Source organism: Penicillium expansum (genome assembly GCF_000769745.1).
Source record: "Penicillium expansum strain MD-8 chromosome Unknown contig362, whole genome shotgun sequence".
NCBI classification, from domain to species: domain Eukaryota; kingdom Fungi; phylum Ascomycota; class Eurotiomycetes; order Eurotiales; family Aspergillaceae; genus Penicillium; species Penicillium expansum.
Window position 1 is genome coordinate 796,402 of NW_015971526.1, and position 19,386 is coordinate 815,787.

At 50.5% G+C, this 19,386-nt stretch overlaps 9 protein-coding genes across 9 annotated transcripts; 3 read left to right on the top strand and 6 right to left on the bottom strand.

Moving 5' to 3' along the window:
* Positions 1-658: 658 nt before the first annotated feature.
* On the top strand, positions 659-3,176 carry creB (uncharacterized protein; the record flags this gene model as incomplete). Its single annotated transcript, XM_016747856.1, has 3 exons — positions 659-694; positions 821-958; positions 1,032-3,176. 3 exons carry the CDS (start codon positions 659-661, stop codon positions 3,174-3,176), a joined length of 2,319 nt encoding a protein of 772 aa, XP_016593343.1.
* Positions 3,177-4,365: 1,189 nt separating this feature from the next.
* PEX2_105890 (YOS1 family protein) lies at positions 4,366-4,916 on the bottom strand (the record flags this gene model as incomplete). Its single annotated transcript, XM_016747857.1, has 4 exons — positions 4,366-4,421; positions 4,591-4,701; positions 4,769-4,828; positions 4,883-4,916. The coding sequence occupies 4 exons, from the start codon at positions 4,914-4,916 to the stop codon at positions 4,366-4,368; spliced, it is 261 nt and encodes an 86-aa protein (XP_016593344.1).
* Positions 4,917-5,001: 85 nt separating this feature from the next.
* Positions 5,002-6,821, top strand: PEX2_105900 (dolichyl-P-Man:Man(7)GlcNAc(2)-PP-dolichol alpha-1,6-mannosyltransferase; the record flags this gene model as incomplete). Its single annotated transcript, XM_016747858.1, has 3 exons — positions 5,002-5,011; positions 5,070-5,351; positions 5,407-6,821. 3 exons carry the CDS (start codon positions 5,002-5,004, stop codon positions 6,819-6,821), a joined length of 1,707 nt encoding a protein of 568 aa, XP_016593345.1.
* A 244-nt stretch (positions 6,822-7,065) lies between these two features.
* Positions 7,066-8,616, bottom strand: PEX2_105910 (Dynamitin subunit 2; the record flags this gene model as incomplete). The annotated part of the gene is made up of 3 exons (XM_016747859.1): positions 7,066-8,406; positions 8,468-8,527; positions 8,578-8,616. 3 exons carry the CDS (start codon positions 8,614-8,616, stop codon positions 7,066-7,068), a joined length of 1,440 nt encoding a protein of 479 aa, XP_016593346.1.
* Positions 8,617-8,947: 331 nt separating this feature from the next.
* Positions 8,948-9,881, top strand: PEX2_105920 (uncharacterized protein; the record flags this gene model as incomplete). The annotated part of the gene is made up of 3 exons (XM_016747860.1): positions 8,948-9,001; positions 9,062-9,100; positions 9,315-9,881. The coding sequence occupies 3 exons, from the start codon at positions 8,948-8,950 to the stop codon at positions 9,879-9,881; spliced, it is 660 nt and encodes a 219-aa protein (XP_016593347.1).
* Positions 9,882-10,252: 371 nt separating this feature from the next.
* PEX2_105930 (CoA-acylating methylmalonate-semialdehyde dehydrogenase) lies at positions 10,253-12,142 on the bottom strand (the record flags this gene model as incomplete). The annotated part of the gene is made up of 3 exons (XM_016747861.1): positions 10,253-10,669; positions 10,732-11,369; positions 11,428-12,142. 3 exons carry the CDS (start codon positions 12,140-12,142, stop codon positions 10,253-10,255), a joined length of 1,770 nt encoding a protein of 589 aa, XP_016593348.1.
* Positions 12,143-12,816: 674 nt separating this feature from the next.
* Positions 12,817-14,604, bottom strand: clxA (calnexin; the record flags this gene model as incomplete). Its single annotated transcript, XM_016747862.1, has 3 exons — positions 12,817-14,096; positions 14,161-14,440; positions 14,488-14,604. The coding sequence occupies 3 exons, from the start codon at positions 14,602-14,604 to the stop codon at positions 12,817-12,819; spliced, it is 1,677 nt and encodes a 558-aa protein (XP_016593349.1).
* Positions 14,605-15,344: 740 nt separating this feature from the next.
* On the bottom strand, positions 15,345-16,982 carry PEX2_105950 (T6SS phospholipase effector Tle1-like catalytic domain-containing protein; the record flags this gene model as incomplete). Its single annotated transcript, XM_016747863.1, has 5 exons — positions 15,345-15,872; positions 15,936-16,144; positions 16,203-16,296; positions 16,361-16,689; positions 16,763-16,982. The coding sequence occupies 5 exons, from the start codon at positions 16,980-16,982 to the stop codon at positions 15,345-15,347; spliced, it is 1,380 nt and encodes a 459-aa protein (XP_016593350.1).
* A 923-nt stretch (positions 16,983-17,905) lies between these two features.
* PEX2_105960 (S1/P1 nuclease) lies at positions 17,906-18,941 on the bottom strand (the record flags this gene model as incomplete). The annotated part of the gene is made up of 2 exons (XM_016747864.1): positions 17,906-18,438; positions 18,701-18,941. The coding sequence occupies 2 exons, from the start codon at positions 18,939-18,941 to the stop codon at positions 17,906-17,908; spliced, it is 774 nt and encodes a 257-aa protein (XP_016593351.1).
* Positions 18,942-19,386: the final 445 nt, after the last annotated feature.

Here is a 19,386-nt window from a genome sequence, read left to right on the forward strand (position 1 = left end):
AGTGAAAGTTTAAGTGAATGTCAAGAATGTTAACGAGTTGACTGTAGATTGTAAAGATAGAAATTCGGCGATTGGACCAGTACCTGCCTTAGGTCTCCACGTGGAGTAAAGAGGCTAAGATGGATGGGGTAGGGTATGATATTTGTTTTTTTGTTTTCTGGATGATTCTGTTGCATTTGTATTATTATATGTATTATTATATGTTATATCTTGATATTATCTGTTATAATGTTACTATATTGTATATTGTATATTACTTATGTACTCCGTACTATGTATGTTAAATAATTGGGTCCATTCCAGAGAAACTCCCCTCTCTTTGTAAATTATTCCTCTCTATCTTCCTTAACTTCGTTAATCTCTCTTTAATCTCTTTAGTTTCTTTAATCCCTTCAATCTATCTTATCCTTCTAAACTCCCCCCTCCCATAAACCAAAATTACCCCATAACTCGGGGACTTGGACTTCATTCTCTCCCGCCCCTCTCATTTCCACACCCCAGAAACCTTATGTGATCAAAACGATCATCTTTATTTCCCCGGACGCGCTTCACTTCCTTCTCCTCATCTCCCCTTCTTCATATGCCGATCACTTCCTGTGATCTCTACCCTCAACACTGAGCCTCATCAATGCAGAGTGCGACCGGCCATTAAGCCATCATGAAGGCACTCTTCTCCAAGGGCTCAAAGAATGGGGTGAGTGACAATACATCCCTACAGCCATGCTCTCTCAACCTGGTAGCACAGCAGATGCTTCGGGCACCCCCCGTGAGACCATTCGAATTAGGACCGCAACTGACTTGTAATTGCTACTTTGCGCAGGCTTCCAACCCCCCGGCTACGGCACCACCCGTGAAAAAAGACCTCCAGGTACCGCAGATTTCACCGCTAGAAAAGAGGTTACAGGACATGGGATCTATCCGTGGCGATGGGAGTGACAAGTTCTACGGAATGGAAAATGTGAGTCTCGGGCTTCCCCGGAGTCGGTTTGGGATCGCGCAGTCACTAACCGCATTCCCCCGCGCTTGTCTAGTATGGCAACACTTGTTACTGCAACTCAATCCTACAATGTCTCTACTATTCGGTGCCTTTCCGTGAAGCCGTCATCAACTACCCACAACGCACACCCATGGACAGCCTCGAGGCTGCACTCGCCAAGAACTTACGTTACCAGAACCCAAACGCACACCTTGAAGCCGAGGCACTGGCTGCCAAACAAAAGGCTTCCTCCCCACCATCCGCGCGCCAGGCCGGTGTGCCCCCAAATCCAAACCAGAAGCCGGAAGACAAGGACTCACCCGAATACAAGAAGAAGGTAGCCCTGCAGACCCTTCCGATTCTGGAAACCAAGAACAATGCGACCAGTTATGGGATGTCGGAGTCCCTCTTCACTTCGCTCAAGGACATCTTCGAATCGGTGGTAGCTAGCCAAGCGCGCATTGGTATCGTTCGCCCGCAACAGTTTCTAGACGTTCTACGACGAGAACACGAAATGTTTCGGACCGCCATGCACCAGGATGCGCATGAGTTTTTGAATTTGCTTCTCAACGAAGTGGTAGCCAATGTCGAAACGGAGGCCACGAAGCAATCATTCATCGAAAAGGCTTTGCCACCAACGGAGAGCGCAGATTCGTTGGGAATGATGCCATCTAGCACGGGTTCGAAGTCACCGAATACTACGAGATGGGTTCACGAGCTGTTCGAGGGAACTTTGACCTCCGAGACCAAGTGTCTCACCTGTGAAAAGGTCTCGCAGCGAGATGAGGTTTTCTTGGATTTATCGGTGGATCTTGAGCAGCATTCGTCCGTGACCTCTTGCCTCCGAAAGTTTTCGGCCGAGGAGATGCTTTGTGAGCGCAATAAGTTCCACTGCGACAACTGTGGTGGACTACAAGAAGCGGAGAAGCGGATGAAAATCAAACGTTTACCCCGTGTCCTGGCTTTGCATTTGAAGCGTTTCAAATATACCGAGGACTTGCAGCGACTCCAGAAGCTGTTCCACCGCGTCGTCTATCCCTACCATCTTCGTCTGTTCAACACCACAGACGATGCCGAGGATCCAGACCGGCTCTATGAATTGTATGCGGTGGTTGTTCACATTGGTGGAGGACCGTATCACGGCCACTATGTTGCTATCATCAAGACCGAAGACCGTGGTTGGCTGCTGTTCGACGACGAGCTCGTGGAACCGGTTGACAAAAGTTACGTGCGTAACTTCTTTGGAGATCGACCCGGGTTGGCGTGTGCCTACGTTCTATTCTATCAAGAGACAACTATCGAGGCTGTCATGCGCGAGCAGGCGCAAGAGAACCAGGCCTCTGCCACCGCAGCAGCCGAAACAGGGGAGGCCGGAAAGTCTAATGGATCTCCCTTCTCACCACCGCTAGCTCATGCCCAAAGTGCATCACAGGTGCCCCCAGAGCACGCAATCCCATTCACTCCTCTCAGTCGAGCCCCAACGGCACCTCCACTGTCTACATACCCAGAAGAACCCCAGGAGTCCCATCCAACTTCACCGCAGCCCGTCCAGCCGCCTCTCCCTTCGATTCCCGACGAAACACCTCCCCCATTGAGCCCAAAGAAGAGTGATCACCAACTACGGAAGGAACGTAAGGCCATGGAGAAAGAGAAGGATAAGAACGAAAGGAATCGTCTGAAAGAGCAGGACTTACACAACCGCGAAATGCAACGACGAGAGGCAGAGGAGTTGAAAAGAGCTATTGAGGCCAGCAGGGCTGACACGGTCGATTTTGCTGAGAATGGATCGCCAAGGAAGTCGAGCAGTTTCGGCTTTTTGAAACGAGGCAGCCGCAGTCTCAGTCACCGACTCAGCAAAGACAAAGAGCACCGAATCTCAACATCTGATCTCTCAACGGCACCGCTTCTTCCAGAAGTTTTGCGAGAAGCACCCAAGGAAGCAGAACCGGCCCGGCAAGTCCATAAACCAGTTCAGCCGATCAAGCCAGTACACCCGGCCCAGCCAGTTCAGTCACCAGTTTCTTCTCCGAGAGATTTCCCACCCATATCCAACCCTAAGCAACCCAAGCAACCCATCCGAGCTCGAACTCCCGAGCCTTTGGCCAAAGAGTTGGCCAAAGACCAGCACAACAACCATACGAAGCCTGGCCATACCCATACCCCTCGGTGGAGAACTTTCAGTTTCAAGAAAGTGGCATGAACTACAATCAGTGTTTTCTACTGGTTTTTTACTTCTTCAGACAGCACTTGCTTTCGTTCTTCATCTCACATCTTCAGCCCGACTTTCACGGAGATACCCCCTATCATCTTGCACATATTAGCGCAAATTTCGCTTCTGCACATAGCTTCCTTTAATGGATGTACTATCATGTTCTTATGATCTGCGCTTCTCCATCTTCCCATTATCCTGTGGACGTCCTCGATCCCAACCGGGGTATTTCCACAGCTATGTCTTTCTAGACTCTGCTGGATCTCAAATTCCGCTGGTTCCGTTTTAGTCTCCTGGCTTTCTTTCCACTTTTCCCACTGTATCTTGCTATTTGATTTGTATTTTTTTTTCTCTTCCCGTCATTGCTTTTCACCACTGCCACTTTTTGTATCATGTACAACGGAGTGATACATACACTGGCAGGTTTGCGAAAAGAGGCGTCTTGGGTTTGCTTTATTTTGCTGGCGAGCGTGGGTCTTTTATCGGATTGGGCGTTTTGAATTGTTCTTACATATCTCATTGCAAGTCATGAGCGAATCTTCTCTTCTTAAGCATGCGTTTGGTCTGTTCATCCAACTTCTGCGTACATGCTGTGATTCGGTTTGTTGCTGTTATCTCCGTCGTTTATACTTAGCGAGACGTTGCTCACCAATCCGAATAGAGAAATACACGATACAGGTTTGCTATGCAGTTACAAAACACCCCCAGCGCCTAACTTCAAGTAAACAACATCTCAAATCATGTATCCATTGCGGTTCTAGCATTTTGGTGGGTATATAGGTACAGGCCAGAAGTAATCAAAACGAACTCGCTGAGGGGAAGATAGGCTGTTTGTTGCACGCCACTACTATTCCCGTCACCCTTGACTAACGACTTCACCCAGCGCAACATGAAATAGACGCCCGGCAGCGGTGTTCCAGTCCTATTACACATAACCCGATCCCACCCTCTGCCCGCAATATGCTCCTTGCTCGTGTAGATCGTGCCGCGTTTCTCGCTTAGGCGTCATTAATGATATAGAGGTGTCTGATTCTGAATGGCTCGTCGGAGGGGATGTCACAGCAGCTCGTGGTGAACAGCTATGTAGGTTGGCAGGCAGCAGGGTATGTAGCTATGCAGCTGGGTCGCAACGGATCCATGAGGAAGACCGGCGCGTGGAGGAAACGGTGAAAAGGCGAATTTAACCAAGAATCAGCTCGTAGACAATGATGACCGTGTTGATGACAATAAGGGGTACTGGATTGTGCATATGTTAGCTATTCCGTCGGGTCATAGCTGGAGTATCTCAATATATCAACGCAGAGCAGCCTGCGGCTTATTCAAGGTTGATAAAAGCTATCACTCAAATCCAAGGTGTAAGGCTGCCCTGGTTTATATTGGGCTGCGGGGAGGTTGGGAAACGTACTCCGCATGACAGTCCGCACACTGGCGATCAAGTTGACGGACTTGGCTTTGACGCTTGTGCTATCGTATGTCGCGCCGAAACCCGGCTCAGCTTGTGTGCGACCCCATCCGACTATATATTTCCGACATTCGTTAGGTTCTTATCGTTCTAGACGGGGTGTAGCTGGGGAGGGACGTACCGCGAGCTAGGAAGCGGTCCTCGGAGAGGACGGCGATGGCATTGATGATGAGGACGATGACTGGGAGTTAGGATATTAGTATAAGCTGAAGAATGAGGATAACAAGTAACATACCATAAAACAGCTTCCCAAGACCGAAGAAAAACATCTTTGCGGGTTGGGGAAGATGTTAAAAGGTGAAGTGCGGGAGGCGCCAGATCTCCGGATTAACACTCTTCTCGGATGCAGTCACCATGGGATATAGTTCGTTCGCTCTATACAAGAACACCATGCAAATAAACTAACGGGTTTTATTCTATAGCTTCTGCGATTCTCGCTCTTCTCTTCCCAGTCTTGATCCTCCTTCATCTCATCGTCGCTCCATACACCAAAGTCGAGGAGTCGTTCCACGTCCAAGCCGTACATGATATCTTGGCCAACGGCCTACCAAATGGCTTTAATGACCTGAGTCTGAACCGCGCCGATTATGACCATTTCTCTTTCCCTGGGGCTGTTCCTCGGAGCGCCATTGGTGCTGCGGCGCTCGCTATGCTCTCGAAGCCCGTGATCTTGTTGAATGAGGGGATCAACGGACAGATATTAGGTATGGCATATGTTTATACTGCTACACTTCCAAACAAGCTAACACCGACATCCAGCTCGAGCTATCTTGGGCCTAGTCAATGCCTCCTCTCTAGCAGTCTATGCAAGAGGCCTGCGCCGTAGCTTCGGCCAGCCAGCAGCTATCTGGTATATCCTATTCCAAGCAAGCCAGTTCCACTTGATATTCTACGCCTCAAGGCCACTATCAAACATGTTCGCTTTCAGCATCACAATGCTAGCAATGTGCCTGCTCCTCCCGAGCCCTGTTCCAACCCCCCAAGACCAAAAGCAATGCAGCCTAGCACTCGCCCTCCTCACCACGGCAGGCGTAGTCTTCCGCTCCGAACTAGCCCTCCTAGTCGGAACACAGACTCTCTTCTTGCTAGCAACAAGAAGAATCAACATCACACACACCGTCATCGCAGGCTTAGTAGGCCTCACAACCGGCCTAACCCTCACAGTCTACCTCGACAGCACCTTCTGGCAAAGCTTCCCACTCTGGCCCGAATTCGAAGCCTTCCGCTTCAACGTCCTGGCAGGCCAATCCTCAGAATGGGGCACAGAGCCATGGCCATTCTATTTCCTAAACGCCCTCCCCCGCCTCCTCTTCAATCCCCTCTCCTACCTCCTCGCCATACCCGTCGCCCTACGACAACCCGCAACGCGATCCCCAGCACTGGCACTGCTAATCCCGGCGCTTTCCTTCGTCGCATTGTACAGCTTCCAGCCTCACAAGGAATGGCGCTTCATCGTCTACATTATCCCATCCCTCACGGCTGTAGCAGCCCTCGGCGCCGCGTATCTCTGGACGCATCGCTCGCGCTCTGTTTTCGCCCGTCTGGCGACACGCGCCCTGGCAATCTCGACTCTCGTCGTGTTCTGTCTGTCGAATTTCGTTCTTCTTCCTGCCTCAGCGGCGAATTACCCTGGTGGACAAGCTCTCGACGCTATGCACTATCAACACTCTATCCTCCATGATACGGACTCGCATTTTGATAAGACCAACTCTCCTATCAACGTCTACCTAGGTAACCTCGCCTGCCAAACTGGTGTAACACGCTTCTTGCAACAGCCCCCTTCATCGGGGTGGGTATACGACAAAACCGAAGACAAGGCCGTTAAATCTACTAGTGGGTTCTGGGACCGGTTCGATTATATTGTGGTCGAGGCGGATGATGAGGCCGGGTTCATGGATGCTGATGAGACGAGTCTCCGACGTGCGCTCCCTTCTTCCGAGTGGGAGAAGATGCTTGTAGTAGATTCGTTTGCGGGGATTTCGGTTTTGAGACCTGGGGTTCCTGCTACGGGAACTGTTGAACGGCGCGTTATTGGTGCCGTTGCGGGTTCTCGGGCTGTTGATTTGTTTGAGCGTCTACGCGAGTATGTGAGAGATGCTTTGTTGCGTGGGTGGTGGGTTGAAGTTAAGATGAGACCAAGGGTTCAGGTATTGAGGCGGGTTAGGGAGGGATAAACATAATCTTAAGTTATAAAAGTGGGTAGATTATAGTATGTCTAGTCTGTTTACACCTATGTTACAATGTAGTAAGTAGGGTGCTATAAAACCCAACAGGGCCATCTGGTATGAAACTGATATTAACAATCGAAAATAACTACAATATGCCCTCAACATTCGACAAGTACATGCAAACTGGGTATTATTCATCAAACCTCTGCCCGGGACAGAGCAGATCAAAAACGTAGACGCAAGAAATGGATTACAATGCCGAGGGACCTTCCAAACGCGCCAGACGAGACTCCAAGTCACGCACCCAGGGCTCGACAGTCTCCACGTTAGACCGGAGAGCAGCTTCGCCCTGCTGCATCTTCTCTTCGACAGTCGTCAGACCTTCACGCCACTGCTCGATCTCCGATGCCATCTCGGCGTGGCGCTTTTCAAGCTCGTTGAGCGAGTCCGCGGCGTGGGCTGCGCCGGCGTGACAGGCGCGCAGAGAGCGCAGACGCTCGAGGACGCTGGGAAGCAGGGGGTGCAGGGACTGGATGGTTGGGAGGGTGGTGTAGAGGGCTTGGATCTTGGCGGCATGGTCGTCGTCAGTGGATGCTTCTAGAGCAGGGACGACGTCTGCGTCTGAGCTTGCTAGACGGGCGTTGTGGACGGCCTTTGCGGCTTCGAAGGCTTTTCTGCGGGCTGCAGTGAGCGCCTCAGCGTCCGTGGTCAACTTTCGGACTCGCGTGGAGAGAGCTTCCAGGTGTGGGGTTGTCATGCCTGGCGCGGCATTTGGTACTCCTGGCGTGGTGGATGCTTGGCTCGTCCCAACGAGAAGGCCGGTCAGGGCTGAGAGGCGGGAGGTGAGCTGTTCCAGAGCTGGGAGGACTGGGTGCGATGTTGACTCGTTGATGCCGTCGGCGATAAAGGGGTTGGAAGAGCTTGAGATACCGATGGAACTTTCAAGAAGCGCTAGGCGGCTGTCGAATGCTGCCGCGTGAGATAGGATTCCCGCTGAAGAGACAGCTGGGGGTGGAACTGTGGAGACAGCCTTTGGTGCATCGGTCGAGGATTGTGTATTTGCGCCTGGTGTAGAGCGAGTCCCGGATTCAAGCTTCTGGGACAGCAAAGCCGCAGCCGAGTGGGATGAGGTCACCGCACCTCGCGAAGCGTGCAGATTATCCAGAGCGCGGCTCAGCTCCGCAACGCCGTCGCCTAGGTTCTCTCCAGACTTTTCAGCTCCAGCAGCACCCTGCGACGATCCATTTCCGGTCTCTGCGCTGTCGTTTCTGCTGGCCATTTCCACCTTGAGATCCTCGACCTCCCTCCGCAGCCGCGTAAGTCTCCGCTCAAGCGACTCGTCCTCGCTGTCACTTAGGTCCCCAACCTCCTCTACACCGTCCTCGCGTCTCCGCCGACGACGGCGGCTCATGCTCTTGCTCCGGTAAGCCTGCCGCTTCATGGAGATGCTATCTGAGAAATTGACATCGCGGGCGTCCACGGCCGCGCCCATGAAGTGCATACGCGCCTGGTCCGGGTTGACACCCTCGCGGTCGATGTCGGAGTTTGAGCCTGCGTCATCATGATCGGAGTCTGTGCGGATAGTGGCAGTCTAGACAGAATCAGTGATTAGGCCCGCTGACGTCTTTTTGGTGTGGAATTGGCGAACTCACGGGCAAGGTGGATGCTTCGTCGGTCAAGTCGGGGGTTTCGTAAATATCCGGGGATGGGTCCTGGGTGACAGTTAGTGGAAAGCCTGGTGGATATCAACGGAGTTGCTCACTAGATCAGGAAGACCGGCATATTTCTTATTGAAAGACATGATTGGATTGTAGTTCTCCAAGTATAGTAAACACCGAAGTCTGGCTCCAGAATCACATGTACAGTCAGCAAATCAGGTGACTCTAGCCTCGGATTCGAGAACAAACACATGCAATTGACGCAATTGGCCTTGAAGTCCATTGCTTGTCCAAGACAACTATATATTAGGCGACATCGCTTTAGAAGTCCCTCTATTTTCTTCCTTGTATCTCATTGAAGTTCAAGTCTCTCTTCAACTGATCAAATTGCCCTTTGGTTGCTTATCAATTTCCCCCACCATCCCCGCATTTCCCCTTCAACATACATCTACATCAACTACATCAACCTTCAAGATGGCCGCCCCTCCTGATGTTACTCTCCAGAACCTGAGTGGAAAATGGGAGATGGTAGGCTCAACCCAAACCTGTAAAAAAAAGCAAATCAAATTGAATACTCATGTGTAACAGGACTCCGCCTCCAACCCAACAGACCCTCTTCTCTCTCTGGTACGCATCCTCAAGCCCTAACCGGCGTTCCCGCCAAGTTACCCCAAACACAAAAGAGCCAAGCCTCTCATTACCCCTGTCCCAATTTCCCCTCCAATCATACAAATTCACAATTCACAATCCCGGTCATAACCATTATCATTATTATCCCCACCCCCCACTACACCATACATAACCCCCATCCAACAACAACCCCACTAACAAACCCAAACAGCAAGGAGTTGGCTGGCTCACGCGCAAGACACTCTCATACGCAACAGTGACAAGCAACGTCCACCAGTACGCCGACAGCGAGAACCCCAGTCTCATCCACGTCGACGCACAGCAAGTAATCACAGGTGGCATCCAAGGCACCAAGGAAGAGCGCAAGCTAGACTGGCAAGAGCGTGAGCACGTCGACCACATCTTCGGCACGGTCAAGGGTCGCTCGCGTCACATCGCCGCTGCTAAGAGCGAGGACGGCGCTGTGCGTCCTGTCATCGAGATCCAGACTAAGGTCGGCTCGCCTGAGGCTGATGCTAAGGTGCAGAAGTTCCTGACTGGAGAGACTCTCATTGACGGATCCAAGAGTGAGGGATTCCTTGCTGAGGAGGGTGAGGGTGCTTTCTTGCAGAGCTTTGTGAAGAATGAGTCGGCTGGCTGGACTGCTGAGCAGGTTTGGGGTTTCGAGATTGTTGATGGAGAGAGACGTCATACTCGTCGTGTCGTTGTTACTAAGGGTGGGAAGGTTGCGTCTGCTAGACTTGTTTACACTTTTAAGGGGCGTAACATTGATGAGTAAATGCTCTTGCCCGTTTGTTGAGCATGGGCTTTGTATTTTTTTCAGGGTTTCCTATAACCCATAGGTCAATATAGCATATAACCCGGCCATTTGACTTTGATTGATGATGATACGTATTTGGTGAAGTGTAGAGTTTGATCATAGACATACTATAAGCTCGTGGAACAAGAATCAATGTCATTATAAAGTTGTGTGCATTGTTCAATCTGATAATCCATGTCCGTGTTCATACAAAAGCAAGCATATGGTTCAAATACATTAATTGGGATCCATGAGGCGTGTGTTTTGTTCAACTAGAAAAGACAAAATTCATCATGCGAATGATCGGCTAAAACAAGATCAAGAAATCAAAAGAGGCAGATACCAGATATTTACGAGTGAGTGGGCATCACGACATGAGCCTTGGTGCTGACCGCATCCTCGCTCTTCCACAGGCTGGTCACAGTCTTCTGCTGGGTATAGAACTGCAAGCCAGGCTTGCCGTAGAAAGTGCTGGCACCACCACCGGCAATACTCTTCTTGTTACCGGTGAAAGAGAACATGGGAAGAGGGACAGGAATGGGCACGTTGATACCGAGCTGGCCAGCCTCGCACTCCTTCTGGAACTTGGAGGCGGTTGAGCCAGAGCGGGTGAAGATGGCGGCACCGTTGCCGTATTCGTTGGCGTTAATCATGTCGATGGCGTCGTCAAGGGTCTCAACGTTGAGGCACACGAGGACGGGACCGAAGATCTCCTCCTTGTAGCACTTCATATCGGTGGTGACGTTGGTAATGATGGTTGGGCCAACCTGCGGAGACACAGTTAGTTCGAGTTACATAGGTGTAGATCCTTTTCTGTAGTGGGACTTACAAAGTTACCGTTGGGGTAGTTCTCGGGCTTGAAGCCACGGCCATCCAGAAGAATAGTCGCACCCTCTTCCTCAGCGCTAGTAATCAAGTCCTCAATACGCTTCTTGCTCTCCGGGCTAATCACAGGGCCGAGGTCAGCACCCTCCTCAAAGCCACCGTTCACAATCAGGGCCTTGGCCCGCTCGGCGATTTCGGGCAACCACTCCTTGGTCTCGCCAACCATAACACAGGTGCTCAATGCCATACAGCGCTGGCCAGCAGCACCAAATGCAGCACCGGTAATGGCGTTCAGAGCCTGGTTCTTGTTGGCGTCGGGCAGGACGGCGGCATGGTTCTTAGCACCCAGATTGGCTTGCACGCGCTTGCCATTAGCAGAGCCACGGGTGTAGATGTATTCGCCAGCACGGTTGCTGCCAACAAAGCTGATAGCCTTGATAGCAGGCTCATCGAGGATGAAGTCCACAGTGGGGGCGGCACCGTGGATGATGTTAATCACACCGGGTGGGAAACCGGCCTCCTTGGCAAGCTCCGCCAGGATCATCGCAGCACCGGGATCCCGCTCGGATGGCTTCATGACCAAGCAGTTACCAGTCACGGTAGCGACCGGAATACACCAAAGGGGAATCATGGCAGGGAAGTCTTGGTGACAATTAGCATCTATATAGAGGGATTGAAAGTGTTGACATAAGCAACTTACTGAAGGGGCAGATAGCAGCCACGACACCGAGCGGTTCGCGGTAGCTTCTTGTCTCCATATCCTTGGCCACCTCCAAAACCTCGCCGGTCATCTGGGTGGTGATACCACAGGCGGTCTCGGCAACCTGAAGGCCACGGAGAACATCACCCTTGGCATCGGCGAAAGTCTTACCCTGCTCAAGGGTAATGGACGCGGCCAGTCGGTCCCAGTGGGTGCGAATGAGGCTAGTAAACTTGAAGATAATTTGTTGCCTGGCCATGATGCTGGTGGCTCTCCAAGCGGGGAAGGCCTTCTCGGCCGACTCCACAGCGGCCTTTAGCTCCGCATCTGTGCTCTGGGGCACACGGGTGACCAGGTTGTTGGTGGCAGGATCATGAAGGTCAATCCATTTAGATGATTTGGATGAAACAAACTCATTATCAATGAAGTTAGCAGTGTCAATTGGGTTGGCGATCTTTTGGTGGGTGGTTGGGTATTCAGTAGCGGTGGAGACGGCCGATGTTGTTGCGGGGACGAGCCGCTGGGCTGTTGCGTGCAAGCGGCGAGTGGCGGGGAGCGACGAAGAGGGTACAGCTGCTCTGCGAGAGACCAGACTGGCAAGGGAAGTAGTAGTGAGAGATCTGGCGGAAGAAGCAGCTCTGGCAGTTACCGACACCGTGCGGGGAACTGCGCGGAGAGCGGGGATGGAACGGGCAATCGACCGACGAGCAGCCATGATGAATTGAGGAGAGAGATAGCAATGGAAATTCAGAGACAGGGCGAGTTACAGACTAAGTAGAAAGATGAATGTAAAGATGATTTGGGGATGAAGAGACCTAATCATATACCTAGGTTACCCCAGGCCCGAGGTCAACCGCCTTAGTCAGAGGGGGCATTCCAAGGTTCCCCACGTTGTACAAATGAACCCCCCAGATAAGGTACCTTTTCGGCATTTTCAGCCAATGACAAGTTGGAAATGCACTCGAATCGCCGACACTAGCTGGCGTTTAATCGCTAAGATTCTTTTTCGGGTTATCGCGTACAACGTACTAGACGTTATAGGCAAGGGATCAAGTCAATTAGGAAGGTATTTCCTGTTCAAGCTTTACTTATGTTTCTTACATCGTATGGGGCTAAAAAGTCACAGTTATGACACTATTAAAAGGGCACAAAGGCAATTGGTTCCGATAAAAATAAAAAGTGAATACCGAGTAGAAATAATAGAGATAGAGAGAAGTATACAAATCGGGCCTTCGTTCAATGTTCTTCATGAACCTTCTCACTACTACATCGGCCAAGACACATCAAGAAGGGAATCACAATGGTAACTAAATGCAAATCTCTTCGCTGATTGGGTTTATGGGTAAAATTCTTTTCTGCGTATAATTGGTTTCTTTCCAATCATCGCATTTACTCGGCGGAGGAGCGGGTGGTGCGCTTGGTGGCACCGCCCTTGCTAGTCTCAGCGGAGGAGGTGACAGCCTGTTCCTTCTTCTCCTTGGGAGCACCGGCGGGCTGCTTGCCCTTCTTCTCGGCCGGGGCGGCAGGGCTGCTGGCGCTAATGGCACCCACAACGATGAGGATCATGGTCAAGAGGAGCGCGCCCAGGCCACCGGCCACCTCAGGGAGGGTCTTGGCAGCGTTGATGGGGTCCTCCTTGGCCAGCTCAACGAAGTGGTTGACCTTCTGGCGGACGAAGGTGACAGGATCCTCCTGGAAGGTGACGGTGGTACCCTCCTCCTTGATCTCGGGCTTGGGCTTGGAAGCCTCCTCCTCGGCCTCCTCAATGGGGAACTTGACATCGAAGGTCTCCTGGCGGAGCTTCTCAGCATCCTCAACGGAGTGACCAATGTAGACGTTGTCGAACAGAATGTCATTCTGCATAGTCCAGATCTCGAAGCCAATAGCGCCCATAGGCTCAAGGTTGGATGGGGTCTTGTCCTCGAAGAAGGCGGGGTTCTTAATCTTACGGGGGGCCCAGACACCCTTGTAGGCAGGGTTATCGATGAGAGGGGCCTCCCACTTGCCCTTGTATTCAGGGTTCTTGATCAAAGGGCGGGTCCAAGTGCCACAGCCAGAGACATCAGCACACTTAGGGTTGGGGACAGTAGGAGCGAGCCAGTCTCCATCCTCCTCGTCATCCCAGTCCTCGGGCTTCTCAGCCTCCGGATCGGGAATGCTCTCGGCCTCGTCCTCCAGCCAGTCCTCGGGTTGGGTAGCCGCCTCATCGAGGATCTCGAAGGGAGCCTCTTCATTCCAGTCGGCGGGCTTAGTGGCTTCGGGGTCGGCGATCTGAACCTCATCGACCCAGTCGGCGGGCTTAGAGTCCTTGGGGTCATCAATCTCCTTCTCAGGGTTGACGGGAGGGTTGAAGTCCTCGAGGAGGCTACCCTTCTTGGCAGAGTCGCCGTTGATCAGGATCTCGAAGGTCTGATCGGGGTTGACGATCAGGGTGTAGAGGGAGGTGACCTTGTTGGTGCGGGCCACAGGAGGAGTCTTGAGGTGCTTCTCCTCGTATTCGCCGGTCTTGGGGTTCTTGTGGCGGAAGATGAAGTGAACCTTGTTAGTGGCACCGCACTTGTCAGGGCCGAACATGATGACATAGGGAGTGGCGTTGGAGAACTCCTCCTGGTGGAGCTTCTTGTTCTCCTGGAGAAGCTTGAGGTAGGCACCGCCGCAAACCAGGGAGTCTAGCAAGGGACAATTCTAGTCAGCACATAAAAACGCGAACCAAAGTAGACAGTCGCGACTCACTCTGCGGCTTGACCTCGTACTGAACCACCAAGGTCTTGCCCTTGTTGTCAATCTTCTTGGGGAACTTGGCGGAGATGGCGTGGTGGGCAGCAGCGTTCTTCACGACCAGACCCTTGTCGCCATCGATACCCTTGAAGATGGAGGGCTCCTCGACTGCCCATTCACCAACGTAAGCCCACTCCTCCTCAGACTTGTCGTCCTTCTTCGCGTGGGAAGGCTTCCACCGAGACTCCCAGTCGTCTGTGAATTGCTCCAGGAAGGGAGCTTTGAGGCTAGTAGGCTTGCAGGAGTTAGCAGGAGTTATCATGAGGGAGTGGAGATGCATACAGTGAAGGCGGGCTTGTCAATGACAGTGGTATCCGCAGTCTCCTCCTCCGCATGGGCGTAGCCCATGAGGGTAGCGGAGGAGACCAGAGCCGATGTCAACGCAGTGTTAAAGCGCATATTGTAAACAACAAATAGAAAGAATGAAAGTGGAGCGCACAGCACCAAAATGTAGAAAAGAGGAGATGGTTTTATAGAAAGGGCAACACTGGGGGAAGGTCCAGGTGGCCTCTTCACTAAGCTCCCCAATCGGGACTAGGGCGTGTACACACAGGTTTCGATCTTGTTCTACAGGACACAAATACATGCAGGTAGCTTATGTGATATTATTGTTTTTATTACTATTTATCTACTTAATACCAATTACAATATTTTAGGTACTCCATACATATGTAGCTGTATGTACTGGAATTTAGGCCGCGGTTGCGAATTTCCCGATTGAGGTGCAGTGCCCGCCGCTTTATGAGGGCGCTCAGGGTCCTGCTCACTGAGTATCTCACAGCTGGGCAGCACAGGGCGTATGGTGTAAGATAGCGGCAAGCAGAGAAAAGGCCCCTACAACATACAACTAGGAATGATTTACATGCATAATGGGGACGGCAGCCCCAGAGAGCTGCAGGTATTTATTATTATTGTACGCCGTACGGAGTACTCCGTAGTTACTCAGTGATGCTTAGGGATGCTTAGTGAGTGCATAACTAGTTAACTAACTACAAAACGGTATTCCTAGCTTTAGATATCAAGACCTGAAAACACCTTTGTACTATTTGCATCTGGTGCACAAATACAGTATCCAAACGCCAAAATGAAGTGTCCATTAGCCGTTCATTCACCGGAGATCCTACATTCCCGACCCATGATCACTCTGGTGTTACACCATTATCCCTATCAATATCTGCCAGAAGGAGTTTGGGACACATCAACCTTGACAAGCTACTCGTAGTTTTATAGCCTCCCTCGTTCACCAAACTCATTTTCTTCTCCGGGCGCATCACATACTCCGGCACTGTCTGTCTGTCCTCTCTGTGCCACATCCAGCCAGCATCACTATCAGACTTCTCGGCGGAATACCCGTAAAGCGACGTTGGGTTGTAATTAGAGAGTTTGCTCTTCCGTATCCGGACAATTGGATGGAAATACTCATCTGTGGCGCGATCATTTCCGTCATCTGGACCCTGTGGGTAGTTGCCCGGCGTGCGGTCTTGCTTGCCAAGAATGCGGAAGAACGCGCCTCGCAGCCCAGAGAAATTAGAAACTATAGTCCCGCAGCCCCAGCCGTCCGTGATGTTGTTTTTGGCGTTGTTCGCGGCCTGCGCGTGTTGGTGCTGCTCGAGGAGCACGTCGATCGCGGCCTCTTCAAAGGTCAGCATGCCGGAGAGATTGTCCACCTAGGTTGCGAAGGGCATTGGGTTAACTAGAATCACCATTTAGGAGGATAAGACGGGCTTTACCATCCACGCAAATGTGATGTTGCCGATCTCTTCATGGTCACCAGCGGTAGGTGGATCTTCTGCTTGGCCACCGATATTACGATGAACACCGGGAAACCAACATTGTTGTAGTTCCTTGGCCGGGGCGTCAGAGGTCTTGTGCCAGAGGGTAGGAAGATAGGTTTTTCGTCTCTCGTCAATAGCAAGGGCTTGGAAGGCATAGTCCAGATCTGATGGGCAAGCGCTTTTTAGCGCCGGTATAGTAAGCTATTTGCGATGATCACTCACTTTTTGATAATTTCGTGTTGTGAAATGCGTACTGTTTGTTCATTGCGATACCAAGTTTTGTGGCGAATCCTAAAAACGGCCATTCAGGGATTCCCTAGCCATGTAAGGTCAGACTCATAATAGGTGTGTATCAATTAATCATCCCTCGTGTCACGTACCAGAGCACCAACAGTGTCCCAAACCCCAACAACTTTAATCCTTATATCATCCGTCAAGCGCAGTTTGTCCTTGTTCTGCTGATACCACGGTGTCTTTATGAAGGGCTGCCCGTCCGTATTCTCACAGTAGGCCTTCCACATCTCTGCAAAGTGCGACATGTGCACTGCACGGAGGACACCGATATCACCTATCAGGCCAGCGACTGAGCGCACCGTGAAAGCGCCGCGCGAGAATCCGAGGAAGAACAACTCGTCCCCGGGCTCATAGTTGTTGGATATGAAATCATAGATCTTGCAAACTTCGATGTCTAAACCCCGGCCGATGGCGCCTATGAGGCAGGAAGCACATAAGCCACACTCGTTCAATAAATTGTCATCGGCTCATTTGAGCTGAGTACTCACCAGATATGGTTTTCTGGAAAGGAAGGGCTCCAGCCCCCAGGCCGGAATGGTACGACACAATCTGCTTTACAATTTTGCCATCGGCATCGGGGCCACTGGTCGCAATTGCTCGAGCAATCTTCGCAACATTCGAAGGCACGGACTTGTCACCTTGGTCAGACGCTAGCCACGTCCCGTCGGCGCAAAGGATTATGCGCTTGTAGCTTGCTAGCTTGGGCATTTGATGCGTCATGATGGAGCGTATCTGGAGCATCCGGGAAAGGTAAGAGGGAAAGAAAATTAATTTGAAATTGTATTAGGTGCGTATTATGCCATTAGGAAATGAGACAAAATATTGTTGCTAGCTGGAGGGCTTTGATGAGTATATATGAAAGCGAAAAGCGTTCTTAGACGTCTATTGGAATCTACCGTAATGATTTCATATTTCAGATTCCGTTAGATTGATCCTTCAGGGCTCCTATTTTGCCGAAAGCAAACTGCTCGGGGAAGCTAAAGACGTCTTCTAATCCTTGATTCTTGAATGATCGGAACCAAAAGGCTATTCCGCGTTTTAGTTAAGTGGTGCCGATCTTGTATCGAGTCTAAAATCTTAAACAAGACATCCTTCGCAACCGGTACCATGGTAAAGCTATTGTGTCTAATTTCAAGGGAGAACAATAATTATTTTTGCGGGGGAACATAGAACAAGCCACACTGTAAAAACATGGGTCGCAGAAACCTCAACATGATGGTCTTGGCGATTAACAAGATGCATCATAATCATCTTACAGAAAGACCCTGATTGAATGCCATTAACCATTATTTGGTAGTCTAGAACACCCTAGTCGCATACGGTTGTAGGCAAACTTAATTTTAACGGCTGATGATCTCGTGGTTTCCCATAAATTTAGACTCCCTCCATACTGTGACGTCTGATGATAATATCTGTGCACAATGCCCATACTCAAAACAGGCTTCGGTCTTCCAAGACTTTCTGCAACTAAGTATTAAAAGAAACCTGTAATACAATTTCATAATATACAACGCAAAAATACAAACCACTTTTGATAGCATAACTCTGGTCTCTGATTTGCAAATCGTGCAGAACCATCGTAGGACCATCCCGCTGTGAGACCACCCTAGAACTATCCGGCCGCATGGGCTTCATAGATCTCTCATCCGATCCTCCTGGACAACAAACGCCGTTTTGATGCGATGCTTCTCCGCAAGGGCATTGATCCAGACCCCCAGACGAACACCTGCTTTAAAGATTTGTTCCTCAATGATCGGCACGGCTTCGTTATAGTATTCGCCTGCAAGATCATTACCCTTGAGATACGGAAGTCCCTTCCTGAAAACAACAGCACAGTTCAAACGATTTGTCTCTTCCGCCCACTGCTTGACACATGTCTGGGGGTTGCCCACATCCGCACATTCCACAGCGGTCGTGGGTCTATGTTTGTTCTGTTGAAGGAGATGCTTAGCCCACTTTAGGGATGCCAGTTTTTCATCGTTATGCTTGAGTGTATGTTTGATGCCGTTGATCTTGTGTGGCATGTCTGTGTCCCAGATACTGTGCAGATTATCGCGGCGACCATTAAAACAGACCTCAACTCCGTTTCCTCCCCTCTCGTAGGCTTCCACATGCAAGGGCATATGAAGGTCCCCAAAGAAGTGGAACAAGAACATGACAGCTTCTGTTTGGTTGAAGCTATTATCATTAGCTTGAACAGTCTACTGCCAATTAGATTGCAATCAAATCAACCACGGACAAAGGGGAGCCTGACCATATCTTCTATGGCCGAGATGATGCAGCCTTGCCCGCTTTTGCATTTCTCTGGAAGGGATGATATCTTGCAGATATTCCCCAGAGGATCATCATCCACGTCTATAATTTCACGGATAATCAACATTGAACGATATTTAACGATATTCCATCTAGGGAGGATTATGACATACCAACATAATGCCAAGTTCTAGTCTTAGGGCGCTTTAGTTTGATTTCATCAGCCCATGTAGCCGCATCTGAGATGTCGAACTGCCTGTTCTGAGGCAGGAGTTTGTTAAGAAACTCTGTGCCCTGTTCGGTGAGAAATTGCTCGGCTAGGTATGCAACAGTGCGATGACCGACATCTCCCCATCCAAGAGTCGGCCCGCAAAGAAGGCACCAGAGGGACAAGATTGCAAAGCCGCAAACCATTTTGGTTCTGATAAAGACGGGATTTCTTTTGCTGGGCGCAATGGTATAACCTTAAGATTTGAAATAATATTTGACGTAGATGGAATCGTCTCGTATCGCGACTGTCCTTTATATAAAGGTAAATGATCCAAGTCGAACACCTATAGCTTAGGTATGTAGTTGCTTTGAGGTTATGATCCTCTACGCGGTCTAGACTTTCAAGACCTTACCGTAAAATAAATCCAGACTAGCAGTACGACCCAATATAGGAAATATTAGTACGTACTAGACTTTTTAAAGTCGGCATTCCTTTTCGAGATTTTATCGTAAGAGATCAATTACGGTTTTAGCCAACACTTAAACTAGTCCGTTTCGAGTTTCAAATAGTCGCAGCTCAATCCAACCAATCTTATCCAAAGGGATCGAACCCCTCCCTGTTCGTATTGTTGCAATCTATGTCGCTGCA